The sequence below is a fragment of the Montipora foliosa genome, chromosome 14 (assembly GCF_036669935.1).
Source record: "Montipora foliosa isolate CH-2021 chromosome 14, ASM3666993v2, whole genome shotgun sequence".
Taxonomy (NCBI): domain Eukaryota; kingdom Metazoa; phylum Cnidaria; class Anthozoa; order Scleractinia; family Acroporidae; genus Montipora; species Montipora foliosa.
In genome coordinates this window covers 4,115,534-4,133,033 of record NC_090882.1, presented here as the reverse complement: position 1 = coordinate 4,133,033, position 17,500 = coordinate 4,115,534, and the positions used below count along the sequence as shown (strand labels likewise).

The following is a 17,500-nucleotide window of genomic DNA, read 5'->3' as shown; positions in this document are numbered from 1 at the left end:
GTGCTTGAGGGAAGGTGGAGGTGTTTTCAGCCCTTTTTGAGGGAATGATAGCTGCTTTAATATTCAAGCTAGGTAAAATGAGGATCACCAATTTAACCTAGGTAAAAAGGGATGCAACCTGAAAACGGATTTGACCGACAACATGTACATGTATTTCAGAATGAAAAGAATAAAATAATGAGAAAACAACATTAAAAAGAGAAGTACTATTTACAAATTTAAAAAAAGACAGTTAAGTTACATGTAAAACCACACTAAAACATACAATATCGATTACAAAGAACAGAAATAAAACTACATGTACCGTTAAAGGCCATGTATAAGCCTCACCTTTTTTCTCAAAATTCAGTTTAAAAATCGGGGGTTCAGCTTATATAAGGAAACATCCGTGGTTGGACTTTTCCTAAGGCTTATTAACAGTCATAAAAACTTCTCAAGATGTCACTGAATTAACATATAACAAACTGAAAGTGCATTGTTTTTTATCATTGTCTTTTTCATGACTGGTGGCTCCTAAAGGAACTGTTTGTATCTTGAAGCATTCATTTGCGATTCTTGTTCTCCAGTTCTTTCAATCGTTTAATTAATTTTCACTTTACTCAAACAACTGAACACCAACCTACAGGGAACCTCCATTCCTCCACAAAGCTGTTTGCTATGACGCCTGTGGCCAGTCACTTTGACGCATATCTTTCCGCCATGTGAGAGAAAATACCAAGATATTCGAGAGTACTCGCAAGGCAAATGGCGGATCGTTTCTTTGTTTTTCATCACCTTCACAGCAAATTTCTCCATTGGATTATTAATTTCTTGTTCTACATTAAGTTTATCTCCTGCTGCAGGGTTCCAAACATACTGATAGACGTGGTATCACCAGACTGCAGAATCGAAAGTAAACTCCTCCATGTTTAAACAGAGCTACGATGATATAAACCATGCATAAGTGTGATGCCCAGATTCCTCTCCACATTTCAAATTTTGGCTACTCAGCACTCATGCGTATCGTTTTAATTGTCTTGGAATTTCAACTTCATGGAGCGTAATTCGAAGTTATAATGTTGAAAAAAAAATCGCATCAGGAGAGCATCTTAAGGTTTTTTTACAGTATCTCACAAGATTAAGGTATGACAAGTGAAATTTGCTATCTAAAGACCTAACTGATTTGAAAGCTTGTAACAACCACCGCGTGTGAGTTTTTTGAAACCATACTTGTTTGTCCATAGAGCTTCATTGGAACTTCAAAGGTTTTTTTTCCCAATTTTTTTTTTTACAAAATTTGAGCTTCTAAATTGGGGGTTGCAGCTTATACATGGACTTTTACGGTATTTTCAGTAGCGGCAGTGCTAGCCTTATAAGGAGCTTAGAGTTTAAGCCATATGTAGTGGTGGTTCTTGGTCAAGGTAGAGTGAGCTTCTTAGACCAAAAGCTATAGTTCTTTAATGTAATAATAGGGAGCTTTAGCAATGATGACGGCAATGGCGACAAGAACATTGGTGTTAAATGTGAATTCGCTTCATGTATTGTAATCGCTTTAATTGTCTTGGAATTTCAACTTCATGGAGCGTAATTCGAAGTTATAATGTTGAAAAAAAAGTCGCATCAGGAGAGCATCTTAAGGTTTTTTTATGGTATCTCACAAGATAAAGGTATGACAAGTGAAATTTGCTATCTAAAGACCTAATTGATATGAAAGCTTGTAACAACCACCGCGTGTCAGTGTTTTGAAACCATACTTGTTTGTCCATAGAGCTTCATTGGAACTTCAAAGGTTTTTTTTCCCAATTTTTTTTTTACAAAATTTGAGCTTCTATATTGGGGGTTGCGGCTTATACATGGACTTTTACGGTATTTACAGTAGCGGCAGTGCTAGCCTTATAAGGAGCTTAGAGTTTAAGCCATATGTAGTGGTGGTTCTTGGTCAAGGTAGAGTGAGTTTCTTAGACTAAAAGCTATAGTTCTTTAATGTAATAATAGGGAGCTTTAGCAATGATGACGGCAATGGCGACAAGAACATTGGTGTTAAATGTGAATTCGCTTTATGTATTGTAATCGCTTTGTGACTATTCTAAGCATTTTAACTTGACAAAGGTGCAGCAAACCCTCAAGAATGAAACTAGGAGGAGAAAATGAAGAATTATCGTCAAGCGCTGACATTCTCTCCAAAACCTCAAATTTGGTCATTTCACATGCAAAGCGTGCAAAGCTATTGCATTTGCTAACTTAATGTGAAAATTTGTGATGTTCTTTTTGCTGTCGGTGTTTTCGTTGCTAAAAGCTCCCTAATGTTGTCATTGTCAGCAACAGCAGCAGAATCATCATTAGCATTATCATTGCCATTGTCATCGTCATCATCATAATCATCATCATCATCATCATCATCATCATCATCATTCTTACCACCACCTTCATCACAAGCATTGTAATCACTATTACATGTATTATTTGATTGCTTTTTAATAACAACCATAGCGAAGTTCACATAATGTCCACCTTATTCAAATGCTTGACAAGGATTTCAACTGGGAATTTTGTGTTTTTTCCAGGAGACCCAACTTCAACATGAAGTTACTATGAAGAATGCTCTGCTTGAAAAATTCTTGAAGGACCAGGAATTTGATGAGGACTACCAGTTGACAAATCGCTCTGATGAAGAAAGTCGCAGGTACATTGTGTTCTGAATTGTGTCCCAAGAACAATGTCTCTTAGTTTGAAGAACTGAGATTGTTGAAAACAGAGCAATGTAAAATAATCTGAATTTTCTAACCTTGCATGTATCTTTTGTCCCTGTTTTGGTTGAAGTAATGGCAGCAAAAGTTTATATTTTGTCGGTTTGAATTTGCAGTTCTGACAGCTCTTGCAAAGATGACTCCATTTTTTCCCTTCAAAAGAAATGTGACATTCTAGAAGAGCAGAATACCCATCTTATATTAGAGGTATGGCATTATCATTATTACAATTTTTTTTTTTTTTTTGCTCTGTAGAAATGCAATTTTTTTTTGCCTTCCCCGGTACTTTTTCCAACTGTTTTAGTCCTTCCTATATTTTTCAAGGAAAACCAACTTTTCCTATTTTTGTCTTTGGTTGATGCAAAGTACAGTATTATTTAAATAACCAATCTCCTCATGGCTGTGAGTTGAGTCACTTTCACCCAATGCACTAGTTTTTTCTTGTCGACATTTTTACCCAGAAGAAAGGAGCCAGAATTTTGCTGTTTAAAGCAATGTCCTCTGAGGACAGCGCACCTTGGAAGCTTTCAGATTCATTAGGGACTCCTGTTTGCTTTTGGGACTTCAAAGGGAATCTTATTCATGTCCTGTTTTTGTTAAATTTCTCGTTTTCTTCCTATTTTTGGTAAAACGTTTGGCATTATTGTATTTTATTTCATGCTTTACCTCTCTCAACTCCGTGAATTTTACAAGTACATTTATTAACTTCAACAGGTGTGAACCATGTGAGGTCATTCTGATTACTCATAATATTTATAAAGTTAACACACAGTATAGTTGAAAATCCATAAAGTAAAATAGGAACTTGAATGTCATACAACTGCACACAAATCTAATGCCCTTACTCCCGGGCCATCCATATACAGTGTAGCTACATGTAACTGTCTTTGCAAGCTGTCTCCAGTATGCTGCCATTATCCTATCTACATGTATACCGTTAATGATAAATTAACTGTACATTTGTATAAATAGAACATTTCATAATGCTTTTTAGTCACGTTTAGGTTACATGTAATGTCTTTCATATAAGATGATAGGGTTGTCATTATGATCAGTAGATTTAACAGAAGAGTAGATTTTATTTGTGACTTTGTTTGACTTTATCTAGGCTTTACAGCTAAAGGAAGAAACAGCAAGTGTGGAAATGAAAGAACAACAACTGGTGCTAGACTGTGTAAATCAACTTGGTGAGTCCTGCACATATGCAAACTACAGAAAACACTGATTATAATTTATCATTATTATTTCATTCATTCACACGATATGTTGTTAACATGGTTTGTAAACTAGGCATCAAGCCACGACCTATGGCCTTAGATGTCTAGTGTTCTTCTCAAGATTCTTGCCGTTCCCAACAAGGAGGCTTTTTGTAGTAATACCGTGCAATCTAGTCCAATTTTCTTCAAGGATGTTTTCAAATTTTTGCTGAACGTCCCTAGTGCACCAATGACAATTGGTACGACAACTACTTTTCGGCAGCTCCAGATTTTCCCAATCTCTCTTTTTAATTCTTGGTATTTTTCCATTTTCTCTTGTTCTTTTTCCAGCACTCTTGTATCAAAAGGGCACGCGATATCTATCACATAACATGATCTTTCTATCTTATCAAGAACAACTACATCAGGTCTATAATGCTCAATTTGATGGTCTGTTTGAATTCGGAAGTCCCATAACACCTTTCCTTGGTCGTTTTCTATAACTCCTTCAGGGTCATGATCATACCACTTGTCTTTGCATGGGATGTTGAATTTCTGACAGAGTCATTATTATTATTATTATTATTATTATTATTATTATTATTATTATTATTATTATTATTATTATTATTATTATTATTATTATTATTATTATTATATAGATACTGATGAAATAGTATGATTTATCTTTTTACTGAAGATACTTTTGTGCTGTAATATAATAATAATTTATTGTTCTCTACTACATTAACAATTTTTTGGTTCAATTGGAGATTATCATATGTTTTTCAAAACTTTCGTAATAATTTTGTTTCACGTTACACAACAAGCATGTTTTAAAGGTTGGTGACCACTTGTTTGCAATTTTGAAAATGAATGAAACAAAACAAGTTGTTTTTAAAGGAAATATGCTGAAATTGCAGTCAGGAATTTGCATGATTGCTATAAGAAATTTTGGACACTGACTTTTTTGAACCTCAAACGACGTTCACTAAGAACTTGAATTTGACAAAAAAGCGACACATTGCGCTTTGTGCTGAGATCACGTGTACACTGTACTTGTAGTTATGCACATACGCAAATATGAACCATTGAAGAAGCTGTCGCTTTTTTGTCAAATTCAAACCAAGGATGACAGAAGGTTTTCTGTCAAAACGTCTTTATTAAGTTTTTAGTGAACATTGTTTAAGGTTAAAAAGAGTCTGTGTTCAAAATGTCTTATGGTAAGTTGTTTTAAATATGAGCATTTCATCAGTATCTCTGTAATAAACAACATTACATGGCTGCTTGGGGATGCAAATTTTATCTTTTCGTGTTGTTAGTATCTCTCATAAGTGAGCACAGCGAGAGATACATTTTGTACTCTCTGCACTCAAAGGAAAAAAACCGTATCCTGATGCAGCCATGAGGTACTTGTTTGTAAGATCCTCTATTTAAGGTAGCTTGTTTTACATACATGTAGTGCAGTAATTAATAAGTGGCAATCAGCCCTGTTCACCTTATTCCAAAATGGCAACCATGTTACTATTCTTTTGTTTGTTTGCAAATTAGCCCTTGTTGCCTTGTTCAAGGTTAAATATTGTTTTGAATTTAATTTTAAGAACAAGGGCTAATTTGCAAGCAACAAACAAATGCTGCAATGGCGGCCATTTTGGAATAAGGTGTATTAAGGACGGTGCCTACTAATTCAAAGGTATCTGAATATGCGGGAAAAGCAGATCTTAGCAAGTGTTATTGAAATACAAAAAGGAAATTGAGGGTAACCACGCATTTTTCGAAGTTAATTAATCAACAATACTTGTAAAAAGCTTTAAAATACAAAGCAATGTATGGCGTTCTTTTCCAAATTCAAGCTTAACTATCTCTGAAAAATGCATGGTTACCCCCAATTTTCTTTTTGGATACCAAGATTACTTGGTAAGTTCTGATTTCTCTGCATACTTTTGAACCGCGCAAAAATATCCCTGTGTTAATAAGGACCAACCATAGGAAATTAGAGTATCTCGAGATGGGCAGAACGTATGCGCAGTAACAATAGTCTTGGTGCCATCCTTAAGCCAGCTATTTTATTGACAACAGTGGCTAGTTTAAGTGTGATAGTGACTTTAGGACTATGTCTATAGTTTGATTTACATGCACCTGACTTCATTCCCTTTATAGCCAGCTTCTTGGACCTATAGTTTCAGCCCAGCAATGCAAAGTATGGTTTCATAGCCTTCTTTGCCTTAACAATTCCAATAGTTATCTTGGTTTTAAAGGTTGCAATGTGTACATTGTTGTGCCAGCTGCAAAATACTCTGATTCATCATTCTGGGACTTTTCCATTTAAAGTTCAAATATTTTTCATTCCAATTTTCCTATATTTGTAACAAGGTTACTTTGTTCGTTTGTTTATAGTTGAAGCCAAAGAACAGATAAGTGATTTAACTGATGAGATCTCGCGCAAGGCAGAAGACAACATTAGGCAACAGGTATGTTATCATAACTAAGGTCCATTGGTACTGGAAAACTGGTTTGCTAACTTGAAACAGAGACCACTAAAGACAAACAACACCCTGATAGATTTATTCTACCAACTACAGGGGTATAATTGACCGAACAATATTATTTTACCTACAATACGCAATAATTATACAGAGCAGACTTTTTTTCAGGACACTCTCCCTGATGATTGTACTTAAAGTTGTACTATGATCAAAAAATCATTTCCTTTTCTTCCTTTGATTTTGAAAGCGTGTTCGCTTAACACCTAACTGGCAAAATTTTGAGCTTTGAGTTTTATCCAAAGGCTGTTTATTTTGAGTGTAAGTTTTGGATTTCATGGTCTGCCATTACTCACGTTCAAAACTGGCCGATTGGACCTCAGAGGGTTGGATCTAGAGAAAATGACGTCATTTACTCACTAGCTTAAAATTTCAGCGTGTAAACACAATTTATTATAATTTATATGCAAAACACGGGTTGAAAAGTCTGAAAGCCCGAAACTCCCGTGCTGCATATTAATTAGGCCGCGTACACACGCATTGCATTCTTAAACTAGTGAGTGTTTGATGTCATTTTCTCCTCAACCCAGCTCTCTCAAGATTTTGAAGTTAGTAATGGCGGACCAATAAATAAGAAAATTCCAGCTAAAATAAACAGGTATCTTTTTAAAATCAGAACTTAAAACTTGGGTGAGTTAGTGTTTAGTTAACATAGTTTTGAAATCCAAAGGAAAAACAAAATTTTTTTTTGGTCGTAGTACCACTTTAACTTAATTATGATATGACCGCTGGGTTCTGTTCAAACCATTTATGAGTTTTGGTATGACATCATTGGCCTTTGACTTTTGATAAGTTTTCTTGTAGGAAAATGAGACAGAGGTCATTTTTATGCAGGCGCAAAATGGGTTTTAATTTCCCTTTGTTTATTGTTTCAAAGGAGGAAATCACACATTTGATCGACACAGTGGTGGATTTACAGAAGAGGCACAAGCAAGTAAGGGGAAATTAATTTACATGTATGAACATTCTACAAAAATAATTATTATAGTAGTATAGCTAAGTAAGTAAAGTTTTAAAATTGCTGAAAGTTGGACAGTTGTCTGACCAGCCAAGGAGGGATGTTTGCTGTGTGTGTTCCCACACTTTGCACATTTCAAATAATTGTAGTTCATGCTCCATAATTTTCCTTTGCTTGACTGATATATTGATGTCAACTTTTTAAGCTTTCAATGGACAATGAAGACTTGCAGAGCTTACTGAACTCATCTCAAACAAATCAGATGCAGCTTAAAACCAAGGTAAGCTGTGGCTTCAATATAAAAAACTTTCAAGCTGAAAATATTCCATATAAAAAAAAACCCTATACTTTGTGAACAGGAAAATCAAAGAGCTTATGTGTTTGTGTGTTTCAAGGTTGAGGATTTGAGCGAAAAATACCATGAATGTCTAGAAATGCTGATGGAAAATCAGGTAACACAAAACACTGTTCTCTGTGACTAAGTAAAGTTTGTTGTTTTGACAGTGGATTGTCTCTCCCTCAATTGAAGGATTATTCTTAATCGTCAATTTGCTCGAAGTGAAGTATTATTGTTCATTTTGGACGCTGAAAGCTTGATAGATATCATGGGAAATGGACATACAGCCAAACCCCATTGTCTGGACTCGAACCTGGCAACGTTTGATTTATAACCCCTTCACTTAACCACTAGACTACCACATCACTAACTGCAAGGTGTCATATATTTTTTTTGAAGCTCAATAATATTTTCTTCCAAATGCCGCTGTAAACATGTATTAACACTCGCTAAGAAGCAAGCTTACACTTTGAAAAATGTTGGTTATCAAACTTCAAGAGAAAGCCAACCTTATGACTTAACCATTATTCAGCAATGAATTTATATAATATATCTATAAACATGCACGCGAAGTTAGATGTGTTACATCATATTCTTACAACTGCATTATATTACATGTACGTTACTCTGGAGTGTTTAACGCTTCAGAAACCACCAGTCATCTTGAATTGTCACGTGTCACGTCATGTCACGCCAGCAAGTGACACGGAACGGAACTCTCCAAGTACATATGGACATATGGACCCTTAAAAGAACGCAAAATACCCTGCAAGATCAAGTGGACAGTGTTGAAAAAATGTCTACGGTACAACAGTGTTTCTGAGAAATGTGATCTCTGCCTTCAGGAAAAGTTTTTCATTGTATGTAGGAAGTATTTGTACACTCTGAACAAGAGAAATGAATTGGCAAGTTCGTGTCACCACAGAAACAGATTTGTGCTTCAACTCTCCAGGGTAACGTAATGTAATGCAGTTGTAAGAACATGATGTAACACATCTAACTGCGTGCGCGTATTTCAGTTAATAATCGCCAGCATTTGATATTAGCGGTCATTCGCTTAAGTTGCCTGATGAGTGTGGTCACTTTGTGACTATACGAACTAGAGGTAGGTAAAGTCAGCTACGAGCCTAGAAGGCCCATCAGGCCGGCGCTTATCTCTGGTTTCTGTAGCATGAAGCGACTAGGAGTATTTCTACTCCCCCCTGGATGGGATGCTAGTCCATCGCAGGGTTACCCCCAGCATTAGATTCGCCGGGACCCATTTATACACCTGGGTGGAGAGAGACACCGTGAGAGTAGAGTGTCTTGCCCAAGAACACAACACAATGTCCCCGGCCAGGACCCGAACCCCGACCACTCAATCCGGAGTCGAGCACACTAACCATGAGGCCACCGTGTCTCCCAGAACTGTCGCAAAAAGCGATGTGAATAACTTGTGAAGCCCGAAACTAAGTTTTTATCTGCTACCACAAGTATTGGGACAGAGTAATTTAAATGGGGGATAATACTTCACTTGAAGCACACTGACCATGACGGAAAATCCTTCATTTGAGAAAGAGATCGTGTTGTTCAGTCCATTCAGTTTTCCATAACCTGCGTACTGTGTATAACAATCCCCTCGCATACTCCAAACTATTCCATATTAGTATTACCCAACTAGTGGACTACGGGTCTAATTGTTAACTATTAAACGAACCCCACTTTATCACCTTGCTGCTCTGTTAACTCTGGGTGACAAAAAGAAAGGCAAACAGTGTTGCTACTGAAGGAAGAATATTTGCTGTCTGTCTGCCCATTAACTTCAGTTGATACAAGTTGCTTGCTTACAGAGCATTCACCTTTATGTTTTGGTCTTTCCTTTACACAGAGAGAAGTGAAAAAGTTGAATTCAAGGATGGAGTAAGTAAAAAATCGTTATTATGTAAAGGCCTGTAGCAAGGCTAAAATAAATTTGGGGGGATGGGTGTTGGGGTTTGGGAGGGTTTGCACAGTCAATTTCACCCCCAACCCCCTTCCCTTATTCCCAACTTTATGATTAATAGACATCGCAAGGCAAACAGACCATAAACAACTCAATGTCAACAAAAGACACATCTGCATTTGCTGTTATTACCTCCAAGTAAAAAAAATAAATCCTCCCACTGCTATAGGGGCTGACGTTCAGACGCCTTCAGGTCTCACTATACAAACCTCTGAAACAGTCATTTTCCAATTTTATTCTGAATTTTTCAGGGCTGATAGAGGATCCGTCAAGAAGACACACCCATCACCGTCTTCAGTTTACGTAAGCAGAGTTGGTAGTATAAATATTTTTTTTCGATGATGACTCGGGGATACTCGGAAAAATCCGAGTGCTTGTTTTCAGGAGTCGAAGCTACGATGATCCAGGGCTGTCATTAGGGGCCGTTACCCGTAACACCTGTTACGGCTGAGCCCAGTCAATGTTACGGGTGATGGTTGCTGCAGAATGAATGTTCACGGCGCAAAACAAATTGAAATTTATTTATAAACATTTAACTTCTAAAGAAAATATAATTACTGCCTTGTGTTGTCTATGTTCCTGATTCTAAGACGTGCTTTTAATAAAAATCCAAACATTTTCTGTAAGAAACCTTTGGAGAACACCCCCGATCGATCGTTGTTGGATTCCCACGCCATTTTCAGTAACAAAATTATTACTTGATATAAATGGGATTCCACTGACCATTTTTCAAGGTTCTGTGATGCATGACCATTTCAACATGGTTAGTAAATATCTTTATTCATTGTGAAGTTTATCTTTTTGCCCTGTTTTATTTTCATCACTTTTTGATTGATTGCACCTCAGAGGGCTGGAAAATGCATTTCCGAGGGTCTAATTTGAAGAATTTTCTGGTGGAACATGCCCCTAGACCCCCCTAGGGGCTCCGGCCCTTTGGGCCTTCCTTTACATGGCCTTTGACCATTTATTTACATGTTACGGGTGAAATCTTGAGTGCTACACCTGCTTCAAAACTTAATGACAACCCTGGACGATCTTCCGATGACTAGTTCGGATGCTCTACCACTGAGCTATTATAATTATAGAAGACTCGTGGGAGCCATGCCTTTAAACTAGGTTCAGCTATCTATACTGCTGGTATTACTAGGAATGGTACATTCTCAATATTGTAGAAAAAGAGATGAAACATTTTAATCTCAGTAAATGAACGACACTGCTAAAATCATAAATTTTCTGTTATTAGAGGGCTTTTAGTCGAGTGTCAAAGGTGATTTTCGCGCCTTTGCTGGCCAAACGGGAAATGTTTGGCGTTTAAACAACATCAAACATTGTTTGGTGATCAACCATTTTACCGTTTAGCGACCTTGTTTGGTGCTGTTTGATAAAATTTGAAGGCAATCAAACATTCGATCAAACAACTTAAAACATTTCTTTTGTTGTCGTGTTTGATGGGCGAAGTTTTGCTCGTTTCGCCAGCCTTATCAAACATGTTTGGCGCATGCATGCGTACCACGCTTGCTCAACCGCTGAGTTAGATCAAACATGTTTTAATCGTTTGGCCGCTCACTTCAACATCAGGATGTTTGGTCACCAAACAATGTTTGATGTTGTTTGAACATTTCCCGTTTGTCCAGGCCCTTAGTTTTAGTATTACCGCCCCCATTATAAAACTGCTTTATGTATACTGTAAACACCCGCTTATAAGAACCTAGAATTGAAGAGCCTGATTGGCAAAAAAATTCATTTTAAACCCCCCTTACATAAGAACCAGGTAAGCCTAAAAATTAAACAGGCTCTTATTTTAGAAACGACCTCGAAATTTCCGGCAACGGGAACATTTTTGCACTTTAAACTGCACAGATCTTCTTCATAAGGTTAGTTATTTTTCATAGGTATGAAATATAAAGGTATCAGCGTTATCATCAGAGGAAATCAGTCACCATATCATAGAGTAGATACCTTTTGTGGAAATAAGAACCTAAGGTAGTTTAACTTGGAAAAATCTAGGATTATATGCGCGACTGTTTACTGTTGTTCTCCTTTTTTTTTCCTTTTTCTTGTAGGACTCTCGTGATTCAATTGCTTTGGAGATTGAAGAAAGTGTAAAGAGAGATCTTACTTCGCAGCAAGAAAAGAGGTTTGTGAAGGCGATAGCTCGAATAGCATCAATTAGCTGACTGGGAAAAATGCAAAATAAGTGGTAAAGAGCGCACCTGTTGATCGAAATTTCTTCTGGGAATTCTTGGTTAGTTTATGAAATCTGGCCATAAATTCAGAAGACTGGAGCGCACAACAATTAACAATTAAGTATAAAGAGAGAATTGATTCCAGTCAAGTGGGTGAGTTAACCAAGGCCTAGGCGAGTCCACCTGTATTTATGCAGCTTGTGGTTTTAGCTCGTACCGCGGTGTTCTGTAGTCACCTTAGAGTAAAGTCAGTCCATAGCGCCCGGGGCCCGGTTAGCTTTAACCGTTGGTTAAGAGGTATGAAAACCTGTAGGTTTCCTTAGTATTTAACGCTGGTTAGCGCTAAACATGCTTCGAGCAACCCGGGCCAGGTGCTAACGTCAACGTTGTTTTGTTTTCCCAGAGAACACACAGCCCGTGTTATGAAGACTGTCCGTGCTATCAACACCAGCAGGTCATCAATAAGGCCGAAGAAACTAGGCTCTCGTCAATACCAGAATGCGAGAAGCTCAAAAGACGGAGCAGGATCTCTTGTCGATCCTTCAGGTGACCTGGATGATTTGTCTGAGGAAAGTGGTAGTGCTGTGGCTAACTCTCAGACTGAGAGTTCTGTGCAAGGTAAACGGTTATCCTTTTGTCCAATCCGGAAGATAAGGATTCTAAACGAGGTTCATCCTACTTGTGTATAGGTATCACCAAGGTAACCCTAACCCTCAACCCTTACTAGAACGCTCACCATACATTGCTGGATACATGCTGTTGTCAGGCTTAAGGGGAAACGTACCATCGATCTCCTAACTGGAGATGTCAGTGGGAAAGAGCTATATCCACCATTATTAAATTATTAACCTCGGATAGTGCATTTCTCGTGCTCTGATTGGTTCACTCAATCTCGGTTATCAGCTCATACACTTTAGTTTGACTTTAGATGGTAAATGATTGCGCTAAGCTTTGGTAAGTTAAAATTTGTTTTGCCGGAAAGCGAAATTTCCCTCTGAATAAAGCCAAAAAAAAAAATTGTGGAAAAGTTTGGATCAATTCCGACGTTTAAAAGTACGCGAAAAGGCAAGAAATGTTTTTGTGATGAGCCTACGTATGTCTGACCTCAAGGTATATAACACATCACATCTTCAAGTTTTTTCGATTTCGCTCGGATTTGCTCCCGTTTTTCGCTCATATTTCGTACTTCCAAATTTTTGGAGCAATTATTCCATTGCGCGCTTGTTGGATATGAGGCTGGTTATAGCCAACGCGCGCTCATGGATGAATAGCACATGCTAAAACACTGAGATAATAAAGCACAAAAAGATGATAGTAACTCATTTATTCCTGTAACGATTACAAATCCCGAGCGAGTTGCTCGGAGGTGTATAGTGTATAGCAAAGAATATTCGGAATTTAAGTAGCCAATCAGAGCGAGCCTTGAACGCTATCCACTACTTAGTATCTGCTAAAGTGGTTTCGTGTTGCGTTTACGTGAAAGGGCAAACGGCTGGTGGCTGCTTATCATCGTAAAAACCACGAAATTTTTCTTATTGTAACTTTTTTCTCACGTATGAGATAGTGTTCGTCATCTATAGATAACATGCAGAAAATGACGCAGAACCAAACAAGTTCCTTTACTTTCTGGCAAAACGCAAATTTGGGCCGCTCGTTTGCCGTCAACGTGAGGTTGTATCTTTCGAATGTTACAAGGGAAAAAAAGCTTTTTTTTAAAACAACAAGCGGGAAATTCAAGCGGACGAACAATAATTTAACCTCTGATATAAAGTTGAAGAGCACCTTCAACTAGATCAGATCTTACGTTCCTTGTTGTAACAAATACTTCTTGTTGTTCAGTGATGTGACGACTTCTCCCAAGTTCGATTCCCACACTCGGCTTCATATGTGGGTTGAGTTTGTTGGTTCTCTTCTCTTCTCCGAGAGGTCCCCTCCGGGTACTCTGGTTTTCCGCTCTCCACAAAAACCAATATTTGATATGATTTGAGTTCATTTGAGTAGTGTCTCCAATTAGTACTGTAGTGCTACCTCCATTGACACTTATAAATAAAGTTGTTATTATTGTTATCATCATCATCATCATCACCATTATTATTATTATTATTATTATTATTATTATTATTATTATTTGTTTGCTTTTTATACAGAACGCCGTCTGTCTTATGGTCGACGGTCTTTCCGAGCTCCCGAGAAGTTGCAAATTGTTAAACCAATCAAAGGTAAAGTGAAGCAGTTTCCTTTTGCATTTTTGAGCACAAATTTCCCGCAAGATTATAAAAATTTTGAAAACGAATCCACACGTGACGTGCTCGCAATCAGCAATCGTTTTCCCGCGCTCAGCGCCGGTCAGCTGCAACTATTTACACCAATCAACGCCTGGAACGAAGAAATATGATATCTGCATTCCAAAACCGTTTCCCATAGTATCCATTTTCATCGGGATTTTTGAACGGTTTCGTGTGAAAGATAGTAGGGAGCTTAAGCAACGACAACGGCGACGGCAACGAGAACGTCATCTCAAAATATAAATTTGCGTTATTTTAATCGCTTCGTGACTATTTCAACGTTTTTAATGTGACAAGGGTGTGGTAATTCCTCAAAGATGACACCAGTCGGAACGGCACTCAATTTTAGGAGAGAAAAGGAAAATTTATCCTCAAGTGCTGACGTTCTTCATAAAACCAAAAACTTGGCTATTTCACGTTGTTGTTTTGCTGACGACGACAACGAAACGGACAAAAGTGAAAAACGCACGTGCAGGGCGTGCAAAGCTATTGTTTTACCCTCTAAATATGCAAATTTGTGACGTTCTCGTTGCCGTCGCCGTTGTCGTTGCTTAAGCTCCCTAGTAGCTTGCGAACGCAGAGAAACGACTGCCGGAAATACGTGTGCGTTCGCAGGCTAGAAAGATAGGTGAAAGGGCAAAAAATAGTACGTGTTTAAAGACGAATGTACATAAGTGAAAGTTACTCTGGGTGAGGTAAAAACTGCGAAGTTTCTTCCTGTTCCTAAAAACGCGACTTTCCTGTTGACGTATAGTGTCGATTGCTTTGGTAGGATCAGTGACACTTTACCAGTGGAAGAAGCTCGCCAACCCAACATTGAATCTCGCAGACGAGCGGCCGGGAGTTCACGTGAAAGGACAGAGTCCAGAGACGGGGGCAACGACGGAGACGGAGAGAGAACGAAAGGAATCAAGCGACCTGGACCCAGATGATCATGAATTTGAGGAGGATGAAGCTATATACATGAACATTTCGCGGACTCCGCTTACCTCTGAGAGTTCATCAAAAGCTTCCAGTAGCAAAGCCACAAAGGAGGAGGAGACGGTTGACGATGATGGGCCTATTGAGATGCAAGTCATGGAAACCGCTGAAAAAGGCACGCATTCTAGAGGGGTTGAGAAAAAAGAAACCGTAATAAGCACTTCTGCTGTGACTCCTCCGCATAACTTGGGGTTAATGAGCCTCGTAGGTGGTCCGGGTTTGAAGAAGGGTCTTAGAGAGCGTGGGGTTGATAGTGGGGGCATTCTAACTCACCTTCTTAATAACCCCTCAACGTCATCGCCAGGCAGCTCCTCGGTAGGCAAAGTGCTCGCTGATGTGCTAACCAAGGCCAGCAAAGAAGCCTCAGATAAGGAACCATCACGCGCTGAGTCGCTCCGTAACTTGGCCAAGTACTTTAGTGAAAAAGAGCATGGCTCTAACTCCACCCTAGCCAAAGTCAAAAGTCCTCCTTCCACCCCTGTGATGTCACTTCCTCAGACCAGCTCCCCAGGGGGTGGTACTCTGTTGAGTAAAATTCTCGGCTCTACCGAGATTTCAGCGGGTATGACTATACCAGCGCCGATCACGACCACTGCCAAGACCAGCGGTCTACCCACTACCACAAACAGCACATCGACTTCTCCAAGTGTCCTTACACGCGGTAGTTTGGTGAGGAACTCTAGTGGCAGTAACTTGCTTAGTTTGGCTCAGGCAGCTATGGGTGAAGATTCATCAAATAAGCGTCACAGTTTGGATTCATCTGGGACACAAGACTCGACGCAGGGCCTCGACTTCTCGCAGTTAAAATTCCCGACTCTGAGGCGACGAGCCAGCAGCGGCGATCTTCAAGAAATGGCCTCAAGTTCGAGCACATTAGATGATTTTGGCGGCAGTGGCCTCGGGGCTCGGTTGTATAGGAGCTCTAGTATTGGAAACGTGAAGGACCTTAGCAACGACAACCTGGTAGGACCTTCCACGGACGTTTCGGAGGGAGGGTTTTTTGGACGACTACGACGCACCCCTAGCATAGGGAGCCTTACAAGCCTTGTTCAAAAGTCCAACATTTCTGCCGGTTTCCCAAATACACTTGATGGCTCCAAGCAGCGCTCCACGAGCTTGGAGTCTCTACCTCTGTTCAGACCTGGCGAATCTCCTCCATCTCCTTCGAAGTTTGATCTAGATGGGGCAAATTTCTTCGGACGTAAAAACGTCTCCACTTCGTCTAGTGTGGACACTTTGACTGTGACTTCGTCTGTAAGTGGTTTCCCTATTGGGGCGCGTTTAAGTGGCTTGGCTGGGGTCCGTGGATTATGGGGCCAAGGTGGAAGTAAAAGCGTTGAAATGCCAGCCCCTCCTGTCATACCACAGCAGCCAGCATTACCCAAGAGTGAAGAACGCTTGAATAAAATTAACAAGGCGTTCGCCTTTGAGGATTTCGGTGGACTTGGCTTAATGTCTTTCTTTGGACGAAAGTCTCGAGACAATAGACCGGGAAGCCCGTGATAGAGTACAGTTCCCGGTCAAGGCCCTCATCGGAACTAAAAAAAAAAAATGCTCTGATACAGGAAAAATCCTTTAATTAATATTTGAGTGGACAAGGGTGATTGAACAAACGCAAAAACTCTCTTTCACACAGAGTAGAAAACTCGTGTTCTGGTAAGGAAGAGGAGGATTGGGTTGTTAAAAATAGTTCCTGGAACTACAGATGCTAAAATACTAAAGATTGCCTGCCCCTCCTCCTCCCCCCCTCCCCCCCCACCCTTCAGAAAACAAACGGTACCTCCCCTGCGGCTCATGGGATATTCCATGGTATGCCATTCCAAAGCAATGCATAATTTGTATGTAAAATGTTTCATGAGAAGAAGAGACTATAATTACAAACTTTCTAAAGAAACGTATTCTTGCTTTTGTGAGGATACAGACTGACTTGCGACAGGCGCACATGATCGAAAAGCTTCGGGGCTTTTCGAGGAACGATGTGTAAACCGTTCATATTCGGCTTTTTTTCGCACTTACCCTTATTGAGCTTCTTCCATTGGTTGAAATTTTGTAAATCGTCGGTAAAAATTGTCGGTATTGGTCCGTTAAAAATATATAGCTAGAGAGTGTTTGATGGCCGTAACAAATCCATTCTGTGACCTGTTGTTTCATAATCCCTCCCTTTATCGAACATATCGGTGACCAACAGCAGCAACTAGGTTTTATGTACTTAAGGTAATGTTATTGATATAGTTGTTAAGTATAGAAGAGAATAGTACGTAGAATTTGCGAAACAATTTTAAAAGTTATTTTCGCAACCCACTAGCA

At 39.1% G+C, this 17,500-nt stretch overlaps 1 protein-coding gene across 2 annotated transcripts in view; it reads left to right on the top strand.

Moving 5' to 3' along the window:
- LOC137984618 (trafficking kinesin-binding protein milt-like) overlaps positions 1–17,500 on the top strand; it is a 26,781-nt gene that overhangs the window by 8,589 nt on the left and 692 nt on the right. For both annotated transcript variants that reach the window (XM_068831790.1, XM_068831791.1), the window contains exons 5-17: positions 2,544–2,662; positions 2,843–2,933; positions 3,835–3,913; positions 6,320–6,393; positions 7,343–7,399; positions 7,629–7,703; positions 7,819–7,875; positions 9,628–9,659; positions 9,993–10,044; positions 11,805–11,878; positions 12,331–12,545; positions 14,075–14,146; positions 14,985–17,500. The exon at positions 14,985–17,500 is cut by the window's right edge and continues 692 nt beyond it. In XM_068831790.1, coding sequence (XP_068687891.1) covers positions 2,544–2,662; positions 2,843–2,933; positions 3,835–3,913; positions 6,320–6,393; positions 7,343–7,399; positions 7,629–7,703; positions 7,819–7,875; positions 9,628–9,659; positions 9,993–10,044; positions 11,805–11,878; positions 12,331–12,545; positions 14,075–14,146; positions 14,985–16,696 — 2,709 coding nt within the window. In that variant the 3' untranslated portion in view covers positions 16,697–17,500. The remainder of the gene's footprint in view (positions 1–2,543; positions 2,663–2,842; positions 2,934–3,834; positions 3,914–6,319; positions 6,394–7,342; positions 7,400–7,628; positions 7,704–7,818; positions 7,876–9,627; positions 9,660–9,992; positions 10,045–11,804; positions 11,879–12,330; positions 12,546–14,074; positions 14,147–14,984) is intronic.